Consider the following 26,089-nt stretch of genomic DNA (forward strand, 5'->3'; position numbering starts at 1 on the left):
TTGAGATCAAAAGATCCAATATATTTCAATCAAAAAATTTTTCTTGTAGATCTTATAAGATTATCTGGAGAACTACATACAGTGCAGCCAAACCAAAACTATCACTTAACTCAGTATGATGTACTTATTCCGTAGAAAATACGAAAACTCGATTTAGAGGCCGTTCAAAAGTTTTGAATGGCCCCTGATCCAAAACATAATTATTGGCTAAGATCGCAATCTTTTGATGCATTTTTTGGTTCATTCCTTAAATTCTTGTTTCTATATTGATTAGGCTTACAAAGTCTATACATGTTATATATTCTATAGATAAATGTTACATACATGTTCAATCTTATATAGATTCTGTTATCCACATTGACACATTGTACTGTATGATATACGATCCCAAGCATTGAAAAGTACGGTAGCCTATGCTCGTCACAACTGAAAACCCAATAACTCTTCAAAAGTTATTCATTTATTTTAAGGGAGTTGTTACACCCAATATTTTGGCTCGCTGTTGTACTGTACGTTAAAATCGTGCTTAATTAAAATAATTAATTGGTTATATTTAACTTTTTATCTTTTAGCGCGCTCACCAAACATTCCAAATTTCACACTATATTCTTTAATACGATTATTCAAGGACTTCATTATACACAACAATCCTGCATCTGTTAGCGTCAGTCTAGAAGTAGCGACATCTATTAACATAACTTTCACTATTTGAAATTAGCGTGACGCATTGAGACGATTGCCGTTTTTTATAAGGAATTCTCATTGTCTCCCTTGTTTTTCTACAACCAACAATACAAATCATTTAAGCAAGGTTGTATAACATTCCAGGATATCGTGACAGACACGTGTTTCCCGTTTAAAGTCAGGTTGCTTTTCCAACACAATGGAGAGATACCCAATATTATCAAGATATGACATTTCGTATCTATGTTCTATGAAGAAAGTGTCTCCAAAAGAAAAGTTTCTGCCTACTGTTGATAAAGATAAAATCCAGTTAGGGATTAATACTCAGAGTAAGGCAATATGTATCTAACTTTTGGTACTCAGCCATGTTCTTCAATTCTAATAGCATCCACCAATTATAAAATAACACAATATGTAGGCTAATATGTTCTCGCTTTCAATACAAGCATTTTAGGACTGACATTTCCAATTAGCATTAGACAAGTTAATTTCTATCTAATACATTTATTTAAGCACAGAAAATGCTACACAATACTTCCATATACTTAGCTATATTTTCTTCCGTCCTCTTAAAAAAATCTTATGTGGAGAATGGATAAGAAATGAATAAGGCTGAAGGAGAGTACGGCAAGTAACAACGTCCCCTAGTGGTGTTAAGAAGAATGGGAATAAATGAAATTCAACACTTTACACTATCCATACATATTTACACTTATCAACAAATACATCTACATACACCCACAAATATTTTACACACTTTTCTTCTATTTATTTTTTTCACTTTTCCCAAATTTTTCACCCTGATCATCTGGATAACTGACCCTCTTTATCCCGCTGAAACTTCTCGATTTTAACAATTATACAACCTTATTGTGACAATTCTTTCAGTTACCTGATCTTGACATTTTATATACAGAACTATGATTTCATAGAAACATTTTTTTTTCAATTACTCTAATATATCCTCTTCAATCCATAGGTGCACATATGTACACCTCTAGCTTTTATTTTATTTTATTTTATTTTACTTTTTATTTTTTATTTTATTTTATTTTATTTTATTTATTTATTTATTTATTGCTTCTAGTCTGAGACTTGCATCGTAGTAGAAACTGCTTTGTAACGTTTGTGTACCTCGCACCTGTGTTTATCACTAATTTTGTTCATTAAATGGCATCAACAATCATCATATTTCAAGCAATAGTTACAAAAATAAAATTTGGACCTCTTAGTGACAGGACTCTAGAGGATATAATTCTGGCATTACGACCTACAAGTCAACCAAAAAATTGCAAATGGCGTCGTTCGCCATTTGTAAACTTTTTATACATTCTACTCAATAAGTATTTCAATTTCTATATTAGTAATTCACTAAAACTCGTATGTTTAGCATACTTGGCCTGATGACTGATGCACCTAATTTATAAACACCGATAATGGTGAAGAAGACAAGACAATAGGGCTGAAAACCTTGGAATGCGTCTGTTCTAAAAGCGCGTTTATTACATGAAAGTAGTATTTCGTGGTGAGCAACAAAAAGTGCAACTATTTTTTTTTTTTTTTTTTTTTACTTTATCTAGTTTGCTATCATACAGTACTCTATGATAATGCACTATACTAAGGACTGGAAGTTAATTTTGGATTTACTTCGTTTTTTCTTCCCTTTATGGTTACCGTGTATTTTTCTCCTTTGTTACTATTGTACTCTTAACCAAATATGAAAAAAAAAAAACATTATATTCATGACATATTACTTCCTGTTTATAATCACATAGTTTTTATTTTTAAAAAGAAAACTTCACTATCTTAATAGTTCCTGAAAAAACGATAATTATTTGTAATTATGTATTTTTTGTTATCGTACTCACATATGCATTTTCAACTCACATATGCATCAATTTTCAACTTGACTACATGCACCATACGTGGTAATCACTGGTCACATTCTTTCCATTAGGAAATGAAGAGGAGGGGAGTGCACATGGACAATTGTCCATTGTAAGGCTGTTAGCTATTGTCTTTTCAGGTGCTGATAACAGTAAAGTTGGTTTTACAAGAACTAAAGTACTTAGATTATTTTTTTGTCTTTTCTTGTTCTTTTTCACTACAGTTAACATTTTTACGATTCAGTACCTGCATTGTAATATAGTTATACCTGTATAATTTTCATAGAGAATATCGACATTAATTTCTTATATCCTTTGAAATGACTGAGAGTATAATGAAAATGCATAAATGAACTGCATTTTGCCATTATTGAACAAAACAAAACATTACATAGAATTCTTTGTTTCTCATATTAACAACAACAACAAAAGTCTGAATTTTAAAAGAGAATTTTTCATAAGAATTTTGTATACATTCGAATAGAAGATACGCATTACAAAAAGTTTGGAATATTATAATACTAGCTGAATGTTCGTCATAGATAGAGGACGAATAATATTCACGAAAACTATGCAAATATGAGCTTACGAGCCATAGTAACACGCATAGAGAAAAACACGAGGAAAATATACATAAAGCCAGAGAAAGATGTTAACAAGATAGGACTGCGAACTAATATAAAGAAAACAAAGCACATGATCACAACATCGTACACAACTGAAAGAAACCAAAAATCAACCATAATAGAAGGTAAAGAATTCGAAAAAGTAGATAAGTTTAAATATTTAGGCCTGACATTTACAGATAAGAACTCCATAAAAGACACAGTCAAGGAAAGAATACAACTAGGCAACAAAGCATACCACGCAAACTTGAAGTTGCTAAAAAGTAAAAACATAAGTAGAGGAACAAAAATGAGAATATACAAAACATTAGTATTACTAGAAAGACCAGTAGTAACATGTTGTTCTGCAACACGACCACTGACTAAAGAAATTGAGAAAAATCTTAGAACTTTCGAAAGAAAAATAGTAAGGCAAATTTACGGACCAATTAATGAACAAGAAACCTGGAGAATCAGAACGAAGAGATAAACGACACAATAAAGAATCGGGATATAGTCAGGTTTATAAAATCGAATCAACTAAGGTGGCTAGGGCATGTAATAAGAATGGAAAACGACAGGATGCCGTACAGAATAATGAAAGAAAGACTCTACTCCAGCAAAAGAAAAGGAAGACCAAAAAACCAGATGGCTGGACGGAGTAGAATGCGATTTGGAAAAATTGAAGGTTCGAGGATGGGAAGAAAAATGCAGAGATCGGGAAGAGTGGAGGCAAAGAGTGGAAGAGGCCAAAGCCCACCCAGATCTCTAGCGCCATGTCGTAAAGAAAGGTTAGCTGAATGTTCCTTCTTTGCGCAGGAATATATAAAGTTTATGGAAAATATTTGAAAGATATATTTGAGTCTCCTTTCCTGCTTTAGGATGCGTATTTCTCCCATTTAGGATCTTATTCAAAAGTTTGTTTCAAATGGCTTAGTCGTTTTTTCATGATGATCCAACGGATAAAGTCGATTTCATTTTTATTTATATGGATTAAGCAACGCAAGACTACTCTGTATAGAGCAGTCTTGAAGCAACGTATATAGACATTTACTGTATTGAAAAATGTTTTACGTATTTCTTCCTCTTATCTTTCACGTAATCAAGTTTTAAAATTGCTATTCATATAATCGGATATAGTAAAGGTAACTATCGCGTTAATACGATAAACCATTACAAATTTCTTTAGTCTTCGTAGGACAGACATACCTGCATTGAAACTTCTTTCTTTTAGGATATAGGAATCAAGCTGTATGGAACTATCACAATATACTGCAAGATCGTTAGAGTGAACTGAAAATAGACAAATAGAATGAAAACTAAACTTACAGCACATATTCCTCGAAAGGTCATCAGAATATTAAGTTTATATTTTTCCAACAAATGGTGCAAAGAACATAATAGAGAGTCCTGGTACCTTCGTTATTAGCTAGAATAATATAATGAATATTGCACGCCTCGAGTCAAATTTCTAATGAGGCTACTAGAGGTATTCCATGTTCAGAATTTAATACCACGTGTATGTTAATTAAAATATTGAAAATTAAATTTTATATATTAGAATAAGAAAGACTGCTTCATATGTTAGATGCTAGCACTGTTACTTTTGGTATTCTTGTTGCAAAGTTCGATATCATGAGAGTACAATATCTCTCGAAAATCCTGTAATGGTTCGGGTTCCCCTTAAGCTGTGGGTCTGATCTCAAAGGTGTGTGTAACGGAAACAAAACATTAAGCTCTAATAGAATGTTAAATGAGGCATACCGACGTAAAACGTATCTGCTAAAAATTAATAAGGACGTTAATCGCTGTCCCCACTATGATGGGTGAAACCATTATAGTCACTACATATATTACACCGACACTGAAAACACAGGTAACAAGACTGTAAATAGATGTATGGGCAAGCTCGTATCCAGGGGGTCTGGGGGGCGCCCCCCTAATTTTTGGTGCCCCCCCTAAAACTTTCTCGGTAGACTTGCAAATGAACTATAATATGGTGGGCCTCTCTACATTTTTGGGCTGGCTACCGGCCTGTGTATGTGTAGGGGTAAAAGTGAGGGGGAACGCGGTGGAACGTCGTCCCCAACTTCTAGCAAATATATGTGACGTCCCTCGCGTCATCTGCCACTCTACCTTTTCAAATCCACTTTTATCCCTGTACAGATGTAAATATATAAATGAAATCGGGGTTGCATGTCATCTTAGGATCCTAAGTGTAAATATTGCATTTGTTGTCGACAATCCTGGCGTGAAATCAGATTAGTACTCTGTTATTTCGGTCTCAAGATTATTATTGTTACCTTGAAAAGAAATCATGTTTCTTCTTTTTTTTTCAATTGCTAAAACATATAGCTACTACTCAGAGAGTCGTCTACATCAGTGCTATTCAATCTTTTTTTTTTCTCGCGTACTTCTAGACACAGTTCGCCATTCAATTGTGTACCCCTGAAGCTGTTTATAAGAAGTAAAAATCGATTTTTTTTTTCAAAATGAGATAAGCTTACGATCTCTGTGTACGAACTTCAGATATAATTATAAAGACTGCAAACTACATGACTGGGATATTTTTTCTCAAGTTTCCAAAACCGTGGGATGATTTACAGAGGTGTAAAAATGAATTCATGTGTGTGGAAAAATATCTGAGACTACATGCAATAAATGTTAACTGTTACTTGGAAATATTATATGCGCGTGACGTCATCTCGAAAATCGTCCACTAGAAAGAAAAAATTCTCCAACTTTGATCATTCAATAAATATTGGAAATATTATTATTTTAGGATTACGTACCCCCAGAGGTACGCGTACCCCCGGTTGAATAGCAGTGGTCTACATTCAGAAAGACTGGAATAAGTGGATGGATACACTTACACTGGATCTACACATGTTATCATTAAACTGCTTTTCAGTTTTCATCGGTGATATTTTCTCTAAATTTCAATGTAAATGGTTTCTCACAATTATAATTCAACAACATTATTAGTGTTTAACAAAAAAACAAAGTCCAAAGATCAGACATATACAAATCGATAATTTCACTGAGAAACGAAAAATGTAGACTCTTATGCGTAGTTTTTGAGAAAATCGAAAAATACCGGTACTTTTTTGCTTTTTACTTTATATACTAACGATAAACATGAAATCTATAAAGATGAAAGTGATGCTCAAACTTTTCATTGCGACGCTATCAAGACGACAGTATTCAGCATTGTTAATAAGATATAGCTCCAAATTCTGACTAATTCTTTTATATTTTAATTTGGAAAATATAATACATTATCCAAAGAGGGCATATATATCAATCGATATATCAGATCAAACTTAACAAAATAAGTTTGTTTGCGGCTAAATTCTTAATGCGTTATTTTTTTTAGAAAATTACAGAAACTATGTTTTGTGGCACTAAAGCGTATGTTATTCCTTGTCAGTGATAATAATGGATGGCAGTAACTTGCATTCTATTGGAACAGACTGTTTATGTATGTAAAAAGATATTGTTAACTATCGAGTTCTACATATTGTTGTAATAACAATGAGGCAGACATACTTCTAACAATGGCGCACATAATCTAATATTCATGCAACACTATTCATAATATATCTTTTTAATGATAAAAGATAGGATCACAATTAAACCAAACACAAATGAAAAGCAGAAAACATTTAAAATTGTATCTGTTAAGCGTTTTTTCTTTTTCTTTTTTAAAAAGTTTCTCTTAATAAAAATTTAAACAGAAGCTTTGTATGACTCAGCTGGCAACATTGGCAAGAGTTCTCTTGAGTATTTTTTGTTGTGTTTGGTCCAATAAAGGCGCTTTCGAGCAATAAGCAGAGATCAGGAGCTTTGGGCAATTTTCTTGCCACGAGAAGCCCAAGGGAAAATTTTACCTCTGCCAGAGAACACAAAACGCCTACTCTTAAGCAGACAGCTGGGAATGGGGAAAAAGCCAAGTCTTTACCATTGATGAGCATTTATGCCTATGTTCTTCACCGCACTGCAAGTGAGAGCCAAACATCTTGTTTTTATAAGCATCAAGATAAACGGTGCAGCATTTTTTTTTTTTTTGTATGTGCGCGAGAAACAACAAATTACTGTCTGTTTTTCACAAAAAAAAAAAAAAATCCTGATAACAAAAATATAATTCAGTTATGTTTCTATTTGTTGCTTACCACACTTACTTAAATAAATCGCAATAGATGGTAATAAATGGTAACTGAAAGAGTTTTGGAAATGGTTGAAGAAGAGAGGAGTATACTAAGAATATTTATGAAAAAAGAAAATAGAGGATGATAGGTCACATTATGAAACATGGAGGAATCATTCTATTAGCTACGGATGGAATGGAAGAAGGATACATTTAGCAATGAAGGAACTGGTCACGAAAGAACTAGAAGCAGTCAGATCCAGTGAATCGAAGTGACACAGTCTGACCTGTGACCACAGTGTGACCCAGAGACAACGAAACATCCTCATACACATGATGACATTGATGAGTATGTGTAAGACTATTAATGTCATTTTAACAATCACGATTCTCTTCTTTCTTTCTCTCTTTCTCCTCACCAAATCGACAGTGTGTGTATGTGTGTGTGGGTGTGTGTCAATGTATTGCACTGAAGGATAACTTCAAGGTCTATCAGAGTAAATGAGGATTACAGAAATGAAAAGCTAGTGATTTTCTTAAGGGAATGTCACAATTTAATCGATCGTTGAATGACTTCTTTGCATCAGAGACTACAGACTTCTTCAACCACAGAATCCAATAGTTAGCAGAAGGTGAAGTCGTCGGCGGTGACTTTTTGATTAGGCAGACATTGTGGTTTTCGTTAATTTGGCTTTTGGAAATAACACACTTGCGTCAAATATTTCATTCACAGCAACCTAATAAGTACCATATGTGATAATGTGATTTTACGTGAATTTGTTGGGTTAGCTTACTTTTATTTGTGAATGATATTTTAACTACATTTCACTGTTTTGTTCTAAACAAAGACACTCATGTCTTATACAGAAAATGATGAGATTAATTTTTTTTTTTAAAAAGTGATTTGCTCTTAAATTGATTAACAAGTTTTAACGTGTTCAACACATAAATGAAATGAGGAACTTAACCCCTTAACTTCAGTTAAGTGTCTCTACTGGCAGTTTCATTAACTAAAGTTTTTGCTAGCTTTTTGGCGATCTTTCTCTCTCATTGCTGAACTCAACAAGCGGGTGGCAAAAATTTTGCTCCTCTAAAATAAGCATAATAATAATAATAATAATAATAATAATAATAATAATAATAATAATAATAATAATAATAATAATAATAATAATAATAATAATAATAATAATAATAATAAACGTAACGATTGATGAATCAACTTATGAATCATTAAAATGCAACACCGTATCTTTTATTTTTCTGGGGGGAGCAAGCATTAATAAGCGTATTTGGGCCCCTTAGAAAAAGTTGTTTTTCTATTTCTTGGGCTCCCTCTTTCCATCTTTCTCTTACTCTTTATGGGACCCCGGAGCCTGTGGGCCCTCCCGCACGGCAAGGCCTGTGGGGCCGTTAGTTATGCTCCTAGGCCCGTTCCATATCTGATAAATTAATTAAAGGGACAATATTGACAAGTCTCAAAGCCATACGAATAAATATTATTTTCAGGGCCCCCTAATAGTAGACATTTTTTTTTTTTTTTTTTTTTTTTTTACTGAAATGGGCCCATGAAACATTTTTGTTTTATTTACCTTTTGTGTGCTGTTACCTTTTATGTAATGTAGTGAGCCTGTTTGATGCTTCACTTATAATTTCATGTTCGTATCGCATATGGAATAAGGAAATTTTGTCTTAAAATGGGTCCTCTCGAACGGCGGCGTCTTCGGCCCTGTTAAAATGTAAAACAGGTTTGGTTTAATATTTAATCTTAATAATTTAATTGGTAAAGGAAACATGTAGAATTAATAAGGTAGTATTCCCGGCCTATGAAAGAACTTGTTGTCTGTTAATATATGCGCTATTATCGCATTTTTCTTCCAGTTCTTCATTGCATTATATATTATTTGGTATAATATTATAAATGTAATTAAGCTTGTTCTAAATTCAGTTTCATGTTTAGTCATTCCTCAAATTTGCAGTGGAATTTCTTGAGTAACATCATTACAAAATATCAATTAATCGAACTTTAACCTAGCAATTATTGTATACGCAGGCTCACAGTATTAAAGATTGAAAATATATATACAGTGAAACCTCCCTTAACGGACACCTCTCAACAACGGACACCTCTATAATACGGACAGATATTTTTGTCCCGGGAAAAATATATGTTCTCTTACGGAACAAAACCCTCCCTTTTACGGACACTCTTAGATACGGACGCGGACAGTCCTTTTCTCCCCCAAATATTTCAATAACCTCTTCATAACGGACAGGAATTATTCTCGGTTTTGCTATATATTACAGTAGACAGGAATTTTTTCCCCACAAGTGTATATATCATGAGTCTAGACATGGTGAACCATCAAACAGAGCAGCTTCAAGCTGAAGTTGAATTTTTTTCTGCCAGCAATAAACTGCTCTCTGAAAATCCTAGGAAATCTTCAATAACACTCATGCAGAGACAGTTGGATGGTCAAGAATTCTATGCGAAAGATCTTCCCTTTCCTAACAAATTTAGTTCTTTTTCCTCTGGTCCTTTCACCTTTTCCCGGTAATTTCATAGATAACAAGTAAATTAATGGATTTTTACAGGGTGATGCCATGTGCGTAAAGAAATTACCATACACACATTATCTTTTGCAGTATATGAATATATTAACACATCTCTGAGTAATAATGTTATTTAATAGAAATGAATTTCTCCTTCATCCCTCCCAGTATTTCAAATACGTACTAAATAGTATTTTCATATTGAATTTTACGTACTTATACTCATACATATGTATTTACTGTATATTACTACATACAATTACCGTTGTGAGAAATTAAATTTCTGTAACCTCTCTGTAACGGACACCTCTCAATAACGGACAAAAATTCATGTCCCATTGGTGTCCGTTATTCAGAGGTTTTACTGTATATATATATATATATATATATATATATATATATATATATATATATATATATATATATATATATAGATAGATAGATAGATATAGATAGATAGATAGATATAGATATAGATATATATAAAAGCTGTGAGTATTAGTGTTACGTTACGAAAGTAAAAAGATCATAGATAGTGTGAAGTCCAATTATTTTCATGCACTCGTCATTCCGCCGCCGAATATGGTTTGGTATGTATATTTAAATGTTGCAAGCATTTGAATTTGTTACAAAGTTCTGTATTGCCAACTTTGCAATTTTCTTGTCATAACTATGATTTGAATGAATATTAAGTCCTCAATTAATTTCGTAATTTGTTTCTGCATAAATCTTATTCCACTTTATTTTGAATAGTTGACTTGTAGTAGGAAGAGATCATACTTAAAATTTAGCTTGACCTTTATTGATATCGATTCACAAAAATATGGAAATATTCACAATATTGTTATATTAGAAACTATGTTTGAAATTATAATTGTCGTAGAATAAATAAGTTTGTATTTGTTATTACATTATCTGCGGATGCAGGTGTTGTAGACGCAAGTATGGATGCGGATAGAGATGCTATTTTACATCCACGCAGACTTTTAATCGTAAATATCAACAAGACTGGGTTCTTTTCATGTTAATAATGCTCTCATAAATATATCAAACGCAAATCAATTAAGTTAGGCCTACTATTTCAGTTTAATGTCTGATACAATAGAATTCGAGTTCCCTTGCGAATATTCAACAAATACTCGTGACTTCCGACTACAACGATCAGCGTCTGTATCATTTTGTAAAGACACCTATTAAACTACGCGTAGTACTAGTTGGGAGAGAGGTATGTGGCTCTGTATGTAGCAAAACCAATTTATCTCAGAAGAAAAAGGTAGGCTTTGGGGCTCCGTCTGCCCTCCCTCGTGGATCCGCCACTGGAAAATGGGCAATTGTCCAAGTGACACCGAGGCTACAGCGTACACCATATTTCCTCGTACATATTACGTTTTGCAGAAGCCACAATCCTCAAGCTCTTTTACCTGTAACTCAGGGCCACGATTGGTATGTGTAAATTATATAGTAATGTAAATAAGAGACAAGACGAGTTTTAATTGGTTTAAAAGGAGGCAGAAATTTAAAATAACTACGTAATGACGCCTACAAATGAACAATAAAATATGCATAAGACTCGTCAACAACGTTTTCGCTGTACAGTAATTCCAAGAGGAAAATTCTAGTTTAGAAATTTAAACGTAGAGAACTTTTTTAATTACTTCCACACGCAAATCAAGAGAAAGAAAGAAAAAAGATTAAATGCCATAATATCTAAAATACAGTAACATAACAATTAAAAAAAAAAACAGGTTGTGTTGATAAGCGTACATAGAGGAAACAGGTAAACATGTGGAGAAAGGGTATAGAGGGGAAAGGGAAACCAATGGTATTTAAACAACCCACGCTTTTATCCGAATAACATGCAAAAGTAAAATAATAACAGTAATAGTAATAAATAAATAAATAAAGTAAAATGAAATAATAGCTTGAATTGGGAAATGTTAGCATGCATCGCCATTTCCAGCGAAAGGAAGTATTAAACATGAATTATGTTTCAACTGACAAGCATCACGCGTGAAGCTATTAATATGTGCATGATATTACTGTCCACGTATGTGGATTTATATCACGCTGGGTATACATATAGACATTGATAGGCATAAACAATAAGCATATTGGAACAACACAATTTTTATATACACGTATACATATATATATATATATATATATATTTTTAAAAAAAAAGAAAGAAAATAAATCTAAAGACCGCAGTGTAGCGGTTTAATTTGTCCCTGAAAATTGGGATGGATGAAAAGGGGTCCTGGGACGTAAGTTAGCGGGGAAATCACGCATTCGGACCCCTGGCGCCAGTCGACAAGTCTCTAACCGTCCTCTCAACACGCAGGGCCACCCGTGTCCTGTCAGGCAAACCGCAGGACTAAAACAGTCACACACCATTTGCTTCTAGCATGAAAACGTACGAACGGCAGTTTTGCCATTTTACATCAACTACCACTAAAATCATTTATAGATCAAGCAGCATAGAATAAAGTTTATTACGATATTGGTCTTCTTCTAGAAGGATCATGTTTGGTTCTCTCCCTTGTTTTTAATTTATGGCTGCTTGCTTTGTTATACCAAATATATGAATAAGTAATATACTAGAATAAAGTTAGTGCACCTTCCTCGGAGTGGTTCGTGATTCGCAATTAGAAGGTACTGGGTTCGAATCCCGTGGTTGACCGTCCTAACATATTTTTCTATTGATTTTCCTCATTTTCGCCAGGCAAACGCCGGGATGATAGTTTATATATTGGGTTTGATTCGCCTTGATTTTATTAATGTTGATTACTATTGACTCCACTATAAACTGGCCTTGCAGACCGTATTACCAAGTTTGTTAAATATATATAGTGCAGACTTAAGAGAAATCTTATCTTCCTTTGAATCTATCTATTTTCTTTGAGTTTCCTTTTTATTTGTGTTTGTTTGTTTGAAGTTTAGCGTCTCTTTTCAGTTCCGAGACTATGTGAGGTGTGAATCTACAATTTAAGGTGAAATCCGAACCACACCGTAATGCTTTCAAATCTTTTAATGCTCTAGCACCGAGATTCGACCCTGCGATCTCGTGTACCAAAGGTACAAGCTCTAGCGTTTATTATATTTTTCAAATAAGCAACAATTTCACGTGTACACCACGTGAAGGAGTTTGGTTTATATGGAATGTTTTTTTTTCATTATAGTGAAACCTGGAGTGGTAGCAGATGTCTACCACTTCTGGCTTCAGCAGAGAGATAAGAGTGAAGGTGGAATATATTTATGGAATGCTTGATTGATTGCAGAAAAATGCTTCTTCCTATCTATTACAGTTTTTCCTCTATTTCTATTACCGTTAAAAGCAAAAGTAGTTTATTTTCTACCACTTCCGGTTTTAATAGAGAGATTAATGTGAAGATATATAAATATTAATTGTAGAAAATTGCCTTTCGTTATTTGTACCGTTTTTACCCTCTAACGATCAACATACAAATTATCGTTTTTACCCTGTCCATTACTCCACATGATAACTCTTGAACAAAAGCGAATTTTAGAATTTTGTTTCATGCAATACACAGCTAGAGACATTATATTGAACAAGTTCGTTAATAGAGTCAATCCGTTAACATCTTCACGAATAACTGTGCCTTTTGGCTATCTGTATCCAGTTTAAAATCGATCCTAGTTTCCCTAGTTTCTATGCAACCTGGACAGTAGCATAGTAATGTTGGTTGCCTATAATAAAAGGATATGTAAAGAAGTTGCGCACAAAGTATCCATGGAACAAATTAAATTATATATTTAATTTATTTTACATTTTATTTATAAAACAACACACAATGTGCGCTTTATAACTTTTAGAACTTACATATCAACCTGCCTTGATAGCACATTATCTGCGCTTTGTATTTGATATTTAGTTCCTTTACTATGAACATTCAATTCTTTTCTACGAAAATTACAGTATCTATTAAGGAATGAGTGACGTTTCTATTAACGTTGGAATAATAATAATAATAATAATAATAATAATAATAATAATAATAATAATAATAATAATAATAATAATAATAATAATAATAATAATAATAGAGTTTGAGATGTTGTATTTTGCATCCTTGTGCAATACGAGGTTATGAAGAACAAAGTGGACAGCGGTATATTATACAAATATACGGAATCCTTATATATATATACTACGGAAATCTGTACGGAGCATACGTTATCCATATGCTACATACGTACTGCTCTTTTCGTACGTAGATGTTACATAATGCCACTGTAGGATGTCTGACATCTAACAAGCTTCCATATATTTCATACGTCAGCTATATGCTATATACGTCCACCTGTATGTAAGATCCTGAATGCCTGTGTACGGACAAAAAGCACATTTATTCCGAACACTTATATGAAGAGTACGGATAAAACTTAAGTTTTGAGTTATACGTTTGCTGTAAGTTAAGTCCAAAAACAACAGGATTTATGCGTGTAATCTACGTTTTTACGTATGCTACATACTTTTTTCTTCTGTGTACGTACAATATAGGCCTTTCTTCATCACATTACCTAGTCTCTAAAAGAGCTGGATTTCAGAAGCCCTTCCCCTCCTCCGCCACCATCAAAAAGTAATTATAAGATTGATAAGATATTTGTGTCATAAGCATAGTTATACGAATACTAAGTTTTACAATAAAGTTGATGTTATATTTATGTACTTCAGTGTAAAAATTCTAATCAACACATGCTATGCATTTCTATTCCGTCAGTACTGAGCTTTCAACAGTAATTTAAAGTGACCTCTTGTCTTAACGGTTGACGTACACGCCTTATGCGCGGGATACCCGAGTTCGATTTCTGTTAGGAGTTCATCTGGTTCGGATTTCACGTGAACCTTTAAGTCCCCCTCTCATGTAGCCTCGGTGCTGAAAGGTTAAATTCCAATTTTACCAACCAAATTCAGCTGCGATTTTTAGTAAGACCTACATAAAGATTAGGAGATACTCGAAATAAAACATTTATTTATTAATTGATAGGTTTAGCAAGTTGAGCACGGATGCTAGGTGAGATGTAGATCTCTATAACTTAATGTGGGATTCCAACTACATCATCTCCCACCAGGAATCGAACCGAAAGCATGCATGCTAGCCACGTAACCACGAGAAATATTATTTTTATAATTGGTTTTGTTTAAAATGGAATTTATATTTAATGAAATACTAATAAATAAAAAAAAACACCATCACTCCGATTAAAAATATCTCTAATTGAAACTCGCCTCTAAAGTCTCTGGTGACGTCACTCATTTATAGATACTGCAATTTTCTTCGAAAACGCTAGTAACATTTGGGATATTCATTTATGTTACAAATATATCGTTAGCAACATCCTAAAGATACGGAATGTCCATAGTAACATGCATAAATATAGAATACAGAACGGAAACAAATAGGCAGGTGGTTATGTAATATAAGTGTAAAATTTATGAAGTCCATATTGTTTGCTTTTACATAATAAAAAAGTAAAAAGAAATCTTTTAAGTGATTCCACGAAGATTCCACGATTAACGTTACAACAAATTGTATTTCGATTAAGTGTTTTAATACACAAACTCAGTTATAATGATTTAATAATCAAACAACACACATTTAGTAATACAGTAGTCATAATCAACAAAACAATCTGTGTATAATTAATTCAGGTTCTACAATATATGCAAAAAAGTGTATTTACTATTCCGCTGAGCGCTAGTTGCGTTATTTCATATAGTACGCATTATTCTAAGAGATGATACATGTAAATGTATCTGGGATTTGTTTCAGTATGTGGAAAGTTAACTTGTTAAAGAGAACGAGTTCTATTGTTTGAGACATTAAGGTAGATTTCTCATACATTTTACGTTAATCTGTGCAATGAATAATTTTATAACTGTATTTTTCTTTTCTTGGATAGATGTTGGATTTTTTTTTTTTTTTTTACAGGCTAGGCGGTGTACAAATTATGATTGGCTTAATGGGTATCTAAATTAAGAAATTCTAACAGACTCTTGAATATATATTTTGGGTCATTATGCATTACAGAGAGGTTAGGAAGAACGAAACCTAATATTAATGTTGGGTTTGAAAACATTCTGTTTTATCCGGACATGTCCTCTTTTTCGGGCCCTGAAATTGGGCTGGGTGAGTTTTCAGGAAAATGGGGCAATATAATCTTTTTGTGGATACAGACAACTACTAGTATATCAACCTTATGGTCCGTGTATGTAATATTCGTAGTATAAATTTGTATATACAGATAAAAGTCATTTATATACATATACCATATTTGAAAATAATTGTTAATGCTAACATTATTGCAATGTTCAAATTCCAAGTGAATACATTTGTAAGCAAGAATGGAAATCCATTTAGTATTTCTATAATCGGGATTGTAAAATTTTAATTGTATGAATTATTTTTTCTTGTTATGCCATTAAATATACACATAGAGTAATATATATGTATGTATGTAGAGTAACATGAATCTTTTTGTGAGATTTTAAAATGTACAGATAAACAATATGAATAATTTATTTATATGTACATTTTCAGATTTTACAAAAAGATTCACGTTGCTATCATGCTACCACACAATAATCAACCACTATGCTAATATCTTATAAATTTTCTACTGACCCACAAACACTAGTCTTCTATCTCTTCCTACCGATTCCGCATTTCTCTACTCCCCCTACATACTCCAACATTTACCCTTTGAACTAGTGTCTCCTCAAGTCAATCAGACAACACCAACTCAACAACAACACTAATTAATACTATAACATATCATGCAAGATCATGCATCGTCAGCAGAATGTCGTTGTGATAGCTTTGTCTATCACTTCAGACTTGAATTGTACGTAGCTTTACACAATTATATGATATGGACAAAAAAAAAAAAAAAAAAGTAGTGCTTCCTTCCAATCCGTGAGTTAAGCTTATGAATGATGATGACGATGATGACCTAAAAATTTGTTCTTCCTTAAAATATGTCATCATGGCCTTGGAATCCAGGGCTTAAACCCGGTGCAGTTGGTGGGTACTCAGATCATCATATAAGACCAACTCCCCACAGTATAGGCCACTTCTCAGCACATTTTTCGCCGCCAAAAGGTAGATACATTTATCTGTCATAGTTTTTCAGGCACATAAGAGAAAGAGGAGACTTTTATTTATTATCCTTTTTCAATTCTTGTAGTTTATTAAATGCATGTTTTATGGCTTCCGGATTAGTTTGTTTGTTATTTAAATTTATAATATATTGTCTCAAACACTTGTTTTTTTTTTATCAGTTACATTTCGTGATTTCTTTACTAAAAAGGACTCACAGATTATATAAATGGGTTCAAATTAAACTGAACATTATCCATTCATTCGCGTTAATTCGCTTTGCGTTTTTATGTTAAATGCTTACAAGATCATAGACTTTATTACAATAGCGTGTCATTGCGAGGAATTATAACACGCGTCACTAGATTTATAACATGCTATTTTACGCATCGCCAAGGTTCCCAGCTGACTGTTTACAAAATCATCAATATTTAGCTGTAATTCTGTTGAATTCGTTGAAACAAGGAAACAGGGTAAGAAACAGGAAGACGCCTAATAGTTTGTTTCAGGACTGCTTTAAAAGTACCAAAACAAGTACAAGAAAAGTATTTGAAGGATCCGTGAATAATGAATCAAAAATTGGACACATAGAATGTTTTATGTGGAAAAATGATATGAAATCTTTCAGTATAACGTTCCACGATTATGCCCTTTATGCTAAGGGAGATACGATGATTAAGCAATTAAACGATGATGGAAGAAGTGAAAGTGAGAGGGAACGGGAGTACCCGAGAATACCCACGAACGCGATGCTGTCCATCACAAACTTTATTTGGGCGGCGATCAAACCAGGGACCCTACGCACCAGAGGCAGGCGCTCTACCACTGAGCACCATGCCCCCTTGTTTTGTGTGGAGAAAAATGGATATACGTAAAAACGACAAGAAAGGACTTGAGGCTTTCGAAACGTGGGTGTGGAGAAAAATGGAGAAAATTAACCGGATCTAGTGGAGAACAAATGAAGAAGCGCTAGGAATAGCAGAGTAGAAAATAACAATATTATATATGATTAAAGAGATGACAATAAACTGGTTGACACATTGGCTAGGAAGGAATTGTATTTATAAAATTCATACTAGAAGATACGGTGGCAGGAAAAGTAGCAAGGGGACAAAAGAGACCAACTAATGAACAGTATTAAAACAGAAAAATTGCTACGTAGAGGCAGAAAAAAGTTAGCTGAAGACTGTGCTTAATACTTGAGTGAGTTTTAAGAGTGATTAAGAGATCAAGGAGGAAACTCAGAAGTGCTGATTGAGGTTGAAAGCCAAGAAGTGCTGAAAGAGTGATATTAAGAACTGCTGAGAGGTCAGAAAGCTTGACAAGTTCGAAATTAGGGGTGATAAGAGGCAGTGATGGAACAGGTCACGGTGAGTCATTAGGTCTTTGGGTCACGACTTTTGTCCCAATCACACGAGGTCAGTGTCTTGCTTTTCAAATCCGATCTTATCTGGATAGATCCAACAACCAGACTGCGAAATTCTGAGGAGATGGAGAAATTTCCTCCACTTAAGATTTCTGGACTGGGGGTGGATAAAATAATACTATAGTCAAAAGATTGAAAATTAATTACAGTAATCCATTTATTTCTAACACATACTTAACATATATTTCACACGCATTAAGCCTAATTAATAAGTGAGCTAGTGGTTAACGGTATCCCTAACCTTACATAGTTTAATAATTAGGGATGTTCAAATATATTAATTCTCATGTCGAAACAATCTAGTGCGAAGCTTTTTTTTCACACTTCTGTCTCGACCCCACCCCTATCAACTTCGACCGTTAAAATTTCGAACCCTACTGACAACCCAAACAGACCCAGCAATCTAGACAAACTTGCGACCTAGACGAACCCGATGACGCAGAAGCTGCCTAAATACCATCTCTATAGAGTTATTGTAGAATTTTGCCGTGGATTAATTATATATATTACTCGCAATCTAACACACAACTGTTTGATTTCTGATGTGACATTTCTTAATCAGTGGTACCTATACAGGACAAGTGTTACCGGCTCGTTTGATTACATTTTGACAATCTCTCGTAAGGAATTCATATAGTTTTTATTTTCTGCGGTTCTTACGTGTTTATACGTTGGTATACCTTATAGTTATCTTTCAGTGCAATAAACAGGTGCACACAACAGAGAAAGAAAATTATCGACTTTAGTGAGAAAAAGAGAGAGTAGAGAATCATGATGGATGGATTAGAGTTATCCTTCCTTTCAGTGTTGAGGTTACATGAAACTTAAACCTACAGTTTAATGTGCCACCGGGGAATCGAACCCGGGTCTTCCGTGACGAAGTCGCGTACGCTAACTATATAATAATAAGGGAGCTCCAGGAAAGAATCCTTAGAACTTCATAAGTAGACTCATAATACAGTATTTTCAATTAACGTTCGGATGTTTCGTTGTATTCGGGTCATACCAAGTCGCTCCTGGTTTTTCCGTTTGACAGGTTTAACCAGGTCACCAAATCTGGTGAGTCATGGGTTTGAATATTCAGGGTTTCACGTTTCAACTATGCTGAGAGGTCAGAAGTATTGCTAATTTGAGGTGTACGAGTGCTTGAATACCCAAGAATGTTGGCAGGTTGAGATTTGACGGTGCTGAGAGATTAGAAGTAGTCAGATGTTGAGATTTAGAAGATAAGGGATCAAAAGTATTATGAGATGAGATTTAAGCCTGCTGAGAGGTCAGAAGTGTGGAGAAGTTAACCTTGACTGATGTTTACAGGTCAGTAAGTAAGAACATGAGCTTGAGGCTGAGTCAAATTATGAGAAAATGTTCCTCATCGACAACCTGACAAGAGTAAGTTTGAGTTTTTTTGTTTTTTTTTTTTTAACACAAATAAACCATCAGTCTTGTTTGTAAGGAATTTACTGCTACATTAGAAATATTTATAGTCAAAGGTTGCAACTCTGAGTAGAACTGAGAACATCTTGAATGTTTGGTTAACGTTAAAACAAAGAAAAAAAAAACAATCTAGTTCTTCCGAGAATAATGCGGTATCGGAAGTGGCAATCGAATGACACTGATCAAACATGAATTGTTATCGTGCGCCACGGCCCTTCCGAGTAACAAGAATAGATTTATAGAAATGCTTTAACCGGATGCCTTTTGTGACTTCTGGCAAATTCGTCATGCACGGAATTATTTTCTCCTATGTACAATCATTTCTATCTTCCCCCTCCCCTTTTTAATGCATAAATAGACTTGTTATATGATATTGCTTTTCATTAAAATTTGTATTGTGAAAAATAATGATGTCTAGGATTGATAGAACATATCGCTCCTATGGAGGCAATGAAATGAAATTAAAGTTTTAGCCTTATGTCTCTTAATTATGTCTTTTAGGCTAAAGAAGACGAATGCTTAATAAAATGGAATTAATGTAAACTAATTGGTGGAATGAGAATGCGGAGGAAATGAGAAAACCACGAAAAAATTCACGGACATGATCTTGTCTACCACAAACTTACTTAAGTATGGGATCGATCCAAGGACTTCTCGCATCAGAGATGAGCGCAGATATGGATAATAGCTGTAACAATCATTGCTTTTGAACCTGGAAATTCCACACTTCTATTGATTATTTCAGAGTTTTACGAGAATATAGACTCCTGTGTTTAAGTGTATTGTAAATTAGTCGCTTTTCCATTTTTTCAGTGTTATGGATGTAAAGTTACGTATATAAAATATAATCAGTATAAAAAGGTTTTTAAAAAGTTCTTTTTTTAAAAAAATACAAAATCCTGAAATCAGATGTCTATAATTCTAAAATGGACAGTAGTTGGGGAATTTGATAGAGGACCGAGAAGAAAGTGGAAAGATAATGTAATCTTCTGGAACAAATGATATGAAATCTTTCATTTTAACATCCTTCGAATATGCAGGTTAGGCTAAGGGAGACGATGATTAAGGCAAGTGAATGATAATGGAAGGATTGGTGGAATGAGAATGTGAGAGGAAACGGAGTACTCCGAGAAAACACATGGCCACGGTGTTGTCCACCAGAAACTTACTTGGCCGGGGATCGAATCAGGAACCCCACGCATCAGAGGTACGCACTCTACCACTGAGCTACCATGCCCCCATTGTAGTTCTTCTGGAGTTGATTAACAACGAACGTATTGACTTAGCAATGGTAACATTCAATTACGTTATTTCATTGTCCATAGAGAGTTAGTTATAAGACTAACACTTTATATACATAAAAATAATTGTTGATTACCGATAGTATAAAGAAACAAGACAACATTACTTAAGAGACAAATATAATACACGTTAACAATAGATATTAAGTACGTTGTTACTCTCCCAACTTTTTTTCTTCAACCATTGACTTGATTGAGAAATAAAAACTTGCGAAAACTTAAGCAAAGCATTCCTCACGACAAACTTCCAATTTACTCTGACCAAAAAGAGTCATTGAACAGCAAACGGACTCATGTTTCACTAACAGTTCAACTTAAGCCTTCTTGGAACAGTGATTTTGTAATCTTTGGTGCGAATAACAGTTGTAAGAATCATTTGCTTTTGAGGTTGGAGACGATACACTACTCCTACTGGCGTGAAAGAAACAAGTAAACAACTTTTCTTTCTTGCGCACGATATGCAAGGTGCTTGCCAGAATATTGATGGGTTTTCCTGAAGTTTGGAAACAAAATGTTTTTTCTTCCTTGAATATGTGACAGGATGTTTTCTAATGAAAGCCGCTTGTTAATTATCAACTAACGAACTTACTAACAACACGGTTTCACGTTGCAAAAGAAAATGCTTCATTAAGGAACGACTTGTTAATAACTATGAACAAGGAAGAGTGAGAAGAAATTAACTTTATCCTTATAAAGGATGCTCCAATATATATATATACACAGGGTATTCATTCATGTAGCCACAATCTAGTGAATTCGTCACACCTAAAAAAGAAAAAACGTCCATATGAACATAGGGCGAAAAAAGCGTAATTTCAAAGTTACGAAATGCCGAAATCTAGAAAATTGTAACTTTGAGGCTCTCTAGTTCGAAAACTATCAGAGATCCCTAACAGCAAGATGTGCTAGGTATGTGCCATTTCGGTGTCCCAGCTACTTTTTAGGTACCCGACACTTGGCACATATGATATTCATGTGCTAAGTATGTACTTCAGCTACCTACAGTTTTAAGTACTTGTTACACCTAATTGATAATTGCAACTATGTACCACAAATATAGCATTTACATACCTGGCTCAGTTTCGCACTATAACAGTCATTTGTTTTTATGTCGTCACTTGGGACATATATCTGTCATGTTCTAGGTACGTCCTTTAGATATATACTATTTCAGATTCCCTAACGCACAAGATATGCTAGGCACGCGCCATTTAGCGTTCTAAATTCATCTCCCAGACTTGATGCGTTTGTTGCTTTTTTTTCTAAGCGATTGTGTACTAAAACAAATGCATCAACTTTATTAGATGGCAACTTCGCCGATCATTTGAAAATGAATATGGAAGAACCATGAAATAAAGTAAATAGACACTCATCATTTTGTTATAAAATTACATGGCGAGCAGATTTTATCTGATCCTAAACGGATATCGTCGAATATACACGGTTAAAGGAGCACTCTGGTTAGCCAAATTCAAAAGACCTCAATAGTTTATCCCTATACAAGCGATTTTCTCTTCAACGCCTCCGTGGTCAAGTCGAAGGAGCACGTGGCTAGTAATCCAAAGGTTGGTGGTTCGCGACCACCTATGAGTACATTTCTTTTTACATGTTTAAAGTGTTTTTAGACTCGCCTTAATGTAAACACATTACGCATATATGCGATTTAACATATTTTGAGGGAATAATTTTGTGGTTCATTGGCGCTTACGGCACGGGAAACATACCTGGAACATACTAGGCATGTTCCCCAGGTCTAATATATTCGAAGAATATATGCCTAATTCTTGAATTTATTTTTTAAACTATTGATTTGAATAGTTATTTTAAGAGTGAATCGTCATTAATTTTTATAACTTTCAGTAATTCTTCAAATAAACCATAATTATTCGAACTTTGTGAATAAGAAATAAAGAATTATTTTTTGAACAATTTTCGAATACATAATAATTGTTCATATTTTGAATAATAATAATAAAACTATTTTGAGTAGTTTAAAAACAAAATACTTTTGCTTTTCTCCAATAACAAATTTTTTCAAATAAAAATAAATGTTCATTTTTTTGAATAGCAAATAACATTGACTGATTTTTTAAAGTAAACAATGATTATTCTAACTTTTTTTGAATAAAGAATAACATTATTTGAATAATTTTTCAAATACGTAATAATTGTTCACTTTTTGAATATTAAACAATATTGTATGAATTACTATTCAAGAAACATTTTTTCCATTTTGGGAATACCCAATAACATTAAAAAAAAATCAAGTAAATAATACAAGTTCAATTTTTGAATAGCGAATAATATTGAATAAGTTTTCAATATTTCTTCGGCTTTTCTTTTTCTTTTCTTTTCTTTTTTTTTAAATACTTGCTTCAATATCTGAATATAGGTATGTTATTCGAATTCTATGAATAGTATTTCAAGAAACTATACTTGGAAAATGAACTGAGTTGTGCAAAGAGAAATTTATTGAAACATGTATTAGAATATTTTTTTAGCAGTACTATGTAGTGTGAAATGCATATGATTGGCTACCCAACCATTGAGTAACAAGTGGTGAATGCGAAGTGTCTTACGGAAAGGAAAACTCGATGTGGAATGTGCAAACGTGAATAGTGTGTCCCAAGTTGCTTTCTAACTGACGCCATGAATAAAGTATCAGGACACGCGCTTGGGACTCTGCATCACACTTACCGCCCTTCAATGTTCTCTTCAGTCTCTCTATATCTACATCCAATTCTGATCGGTTCCGATGTGAGACAGGGGAGGTGGGAACAGGCGTGCTTTACGACTTACAACGTTATTTTTTCTCTCTTTTCTTCGACATTTCCGTTTTCTCGAAATGAATTCATGGAACACGTGACCAAGAAGTATTGATACATACTTAGGGTATACTGCATTACTATAGCAAAGTAAACACATGAGTAGTATCAAAACCGCATATTAAACTCAACTTTTTAAGTTTTCAATATCCTTTGTCGTTATTTTTTCTTTAAAGTAGGCTTCCATGTATCAAAATGGTATATTTTCGATAAACACGATACGGGACTCAATGGAGACTAGGTGATAGAGCCCTCACCATTGTTACAAGGGATCACTGGTTCGATTTCCAGCCGCGTAATTTTGTGATGCAGAACATCGTATTCTTGGGTTTTCTTGGAGTTTCTTCTGTTTTCTTCCAAATTTTTATTTCACCAATTATTTCACAATCGTCCACTTTCTCAAAACACCCATCTTCTTTAGCCTAAATGTCATAATCGTAGACGTAAAACAAACAAACAAAAAAAATCATTTTATTTAGAAATGTAAAGATGGTGATGTTAGGATCGTATGCTGAACAGAAATGCTTTATAGTTTATACTCGAGCCATGTACTACTCACTAGTCAGTTCAGGATAATCTGGATGGCACTGGAAATAATAAAGTTTTTTACATAAATATTCTGAGCAGAACGTAGAAGTTATGCAAGTGAACTATAATTTCAAAGCTTTTAGTGTGAATCGGTTTAATAAAATAAGAAATGATAGGGAACAGTAGTTGGAGGACAGTTAGGGATGTTGCCTTTTTCATGGTTTCACAAAATACTGTATATAGCCTATACAGAACAAATAGTGCAGAGGGTGGCGTGTTGATAAGAGGTAAGTAAGTGTATTTATATTATCTTGGCAATTGTACAACATTGCGAGATCTAAATCGAAAATTGACGCGAAATTGTGAAAATTAAAGTCAATATATGAAAAGTGAGAAATGGCCAAAACAATATCAGGAATAAAAGAAAACAGATGGAGTTTGAAGGAGAAGAAAAAGTAACCTACTTGAAGTGACGAAAGTAATGATACATTAATTATAGAAGAAAACAGTAGAAGTTTGAAGAAGAAAAGAAGTACGTGTAACTAATTTTATTGTTATGCAATTTGTACTCTTGATAATGTCAACAAGGAATAAGATGTTGGATAGCAAAGAAGAGAGGACCATGTAAAAGGAAGAAATGTATATTTTGAGCATTGAATGAATAAGAATGAGGTTCGTCAACAATATGTTGTGCTGTATATCCAAATACAGAGTAACATAATGATACAGAGTAGTAGTATTCAGATGCAGAGTCCAATAGTGTACAGATGCTGAGTAGTAGCATATGACACAGTGTATCAGTATAATGGTTCAGAAACTAATACAGAGTAGCAACTTACATTGGATACAGTGAGTTACTGAAGAAAGTAGAAATGTGGATAAAGCTGTAATGCAATGAAAAAACTCCTGGAAATATTTCAGGAAAATGAGTATGTTGGATTGGGAAAATAATACAAAGGTGGGGAAAAAAATCGGAACTTAAATCTCAAATGTAATATTAAAAATATATTAAGACGAAGTGAAGTAACATTCAGACCGCGTTCAAGCAGAAGGGATGTAGTATATACAAAATGTAATAGTAGGAAAAAGTGGCGAGAAGAAAAAGAAGAAAGTAATGGATGGAACCACAGAGAGGAATGGTTACGTCAGGCGAAGTGGTTATGTAGATTTAAATTGCATGGTAACTTATCAAAGGGTAGTATGTAGTAATGACTTAAATTTGATTGTTATCTTATAAAATCTGTCTGCAAATCTGTTTAATTTTCCACAAGTTGGTTAGATTGCTAATTCTATGCAGAATCTATATATAGTGCGCCAAGAACAATACGCACAGACTAGAAATAACAAAATAAAGCTTCAAATAAGTTTTTCAGACATGCTATACTGACCTCTTCTTTAATTATATGTATATTTTTTATACGGCATTTCATAACTACAGTAAATACCATATATATTCTTCTATCTTCCTTCACTGATGTCTACACAGAGCCAATTTCCGCTCTACACAAACTATATGGCATAACCTAATTATTGCCACCAACTTGTTTTACGATTACTAATTACTATCAAACAACGTCAC

The 26,089-nt window shown here is 33.6% G+C and overlaps 1 protein-coding gene across 2 annotated transcripts in view; it reads right to left on the reverse strand.

Annotated features, from left to right (window-relative positions):
- Positions 1–26,089, reverse strand: part of C15 (homeobox protein C15) — a 189,826-nt gene that overhangs the window by 113,694 nt on the left and 50,043 nt on the right. Inside the window, exon 2 of one of the 2 annotated variants that reach the window (XM_081734398.1) lies at positions 4,385–4,468. The exons of the other annotated variant lie outside the window; for it this stretch is intronic. Within the exon in view, the coding sequence (XP_081590524.1) occupies positions 4,385–4,468 (84 nt within the window). The remainder of the gene's footprint in view (positions 1–4,384; positions 4,469–26,089) is intronic. 2 annotated transcript variants of the gene reach the window in all.

This window comes from Thermobia domestica, chromosome 12 (assembly GCF_964235325.1).
Source record: "Thermobia domestica chromosome 12, izTheDome1.hap1.1, whole genome shotgun sequence".
NCBI classification, from domain to species: Eukaryota; Metazoa; Arthropoda; class Insecta; order Zygentoma; family Lepismatidae; genus Thermobia; species Thermobia domestica.